Source organism: Chiloscyllium plagiosum, chromosome 21 (genome assembly GCF_004010195.1).
Source record: "Chiloscyllium plagiosum isolate BGI_BamShark_2017 chromosome 21, ASM401019v2, whole genome shotgun sequence".
Taxonomy (NCBI): Eukaryota; Metazoa; Chordata; class Chondrichthyes; order Orectolobiformes; family Hemiscylliidae; genus Chiloscyllium; species Chiloscyllium plagiosum.
In genome coordinates this window covers 1468912-1470720 of record NC_057730.1, presented here as the reverse complement: position 1 = coordinate 1470720, position 1809 = coordinate 1468912, and the positions used below count along the sequence as shown (strand labels likewise).

General features: G+C 51.5%; 1 protein-coding gene across 3 annotated transcripts in view; it reads right to left on the bottom strand.

Moving 5' to 3' along the window:
• The window catches only part of LOC122560473 (protein tweety homolog 3-like), a 301083-nt gene extending 300603 nt beyond the window's left edge, over positions 1–480 (bottom strand). For 2 of the 3 annotated variants that reach the window (XM_043711109.1, XM_043711111.1), the window contains exon 1: positions 78–480. In XM_043711109.1, the coding sequence (XP_043567044.1) occupies positions 78–200 (123 nt within the window). In that variant the 5' untranslated portion in view covers positions 201–480. The remainder of the gene's footprint in view (positions 1–77) is intronic. The other variant, XM_043711110.1, reaches the window with a different exon arrangement.
• Between the last annotated feature and the right edge of the window lie 1329 nt (positions 481–1809).

Below are 1809 nucleotides of genomic sequence, written 5' to 3'. Positions count from 1 at the left end.
GGGTTTGGGGGGGGTGTGATCAGGAGATATATGACAGTGGGGCGTGAGAGGACAGAGACAACGGGACGGGCTCTTACCTCCTGGTACTGCCTGTCTTCAGGCTGGAACTCGCTGCTGACCGTCTCCAGTTGGATGTTGAGATGGGGGAGACGGTGCAGGAGGGTCACCCACCAGGGAGGAGAATAATTCACCGCAGCCATCGGGCCACAGCCGAGTGTCGGCGATTCGGGGGCCCAGCCCGACCCTCACTCCATCCCCGGCTTCGCCCGAAGTCTTCTCCGCGGTGGAGAGCTGGTCCGGTTCGGGCCAGGGGTATCTGTGTACCCGCACTGACCACCCTCCCGAGCACAACTCCACAGCAAATTCCCGGGGCTCCGGAAGCCGCCTCGACCGACAACACAAAACAATAAAATCCAAAGATCAGCTGCCCGCCGCCACTTTCGGCTCATAGATCCCAGGCTTCAGTCCTCCCCTGCTGTCAATCAGGGAAAACCACACCCTCCCTGCCAATCAGGAGACTGCTCCGCCCCTCCCCGGCCAACCAGGAGACTGTCCCGCCCCTCCCCTGCCAATCAGGAGACTGTCCCGCCCCTCCCCTGCCAATCAGAAGACTGCCCCGCCCATCAGGCGACTGCCCCGCCAATCCCCTGCCAATCAGTGAAAGCCCCGCCCCTCTATTGCCATTCACGGAAAGCCCCGCCCCTCACCTGCCAATCAGGGACCGTCTCGCCCCTCTCTTATCAATCACAGAGTTATCGCTATGGGTCAAACTCGTTCATGCTGACCAGAAATCCTAACCTAGTCCCATTTGCCAGAACTTGGCCCATATCCGTATAAGCTCTTCCTATTTATATACTCATCCAGATGCCTTTTAAATGACCACCTGATGAAGGAGTGTGCTTCCAATTAAACCTGTTGGACTATAACCTGGTTTGTATGATTTTTAACTTTGTACACCCCAGTCCAATACCAGCATCTCCAAGCCAATTGAATCTGTTGGATCATAACCTGGTGTTGTGTGATTTTTAACTTTAAATGTTGTAATTGTACCAGCCTCCACCATTTCCTCTGGCAGCTTATTCCAAACAGGCACCACCCTCTGCAGGAAGGTCCCTTTTATATCTTTTCCCTCTCTCACTAAACTAGAGGGCTCACTAAGCCCTCTAGTTCTGGACTTAGCCACCTCTGGGGAAAAGGCCTGGTCTATTTATCCTATCCTTGCCCCTCATGATTTTATAAACCTCTATAAGTTCATCGCTCAGCCTCCAGCAAAAACAGCCCCATCCTATTCAGCCTCTTCCTATAGCTCAACTCCTTCAACCCTGGCAACATCCTTTGAATCTTTTCTGAACCCTTTCAAGTTTCACAAAATTCTTCCAGTAGGAAGGAACCCAGAATTGCATACAATACTCTAAAAGCGGCATGACCAATGTCCTGTACAGTCGCAACATGACCTCACAACTCCAAAATGCAATGCTCTGACCAATAAAGGAAAGCATAGCAAATGTCTTCTTCACTATCCTATCTACCTGTGACTCTACTTTCAAGTACAACGTCATCTATAAAATTCCATGCAAGGACTGCCACAAACACCACGTAGGACAAACAGGAAGAAAGTTAGCCACCAGGATACATGAACACCAGCTAGCCACAAAAAGACACGACCCCCTCTCCCTCATAAGCCCTACACACGGGTGAAAGAAACCACCATTTTGACTGGGACAACACATCTATCCTGGGACAGGTTAAGCAAAGACATGCCAGAGAATTCCTAGAGGCCTGGCACTCCAACCACAACGCCATAAACAA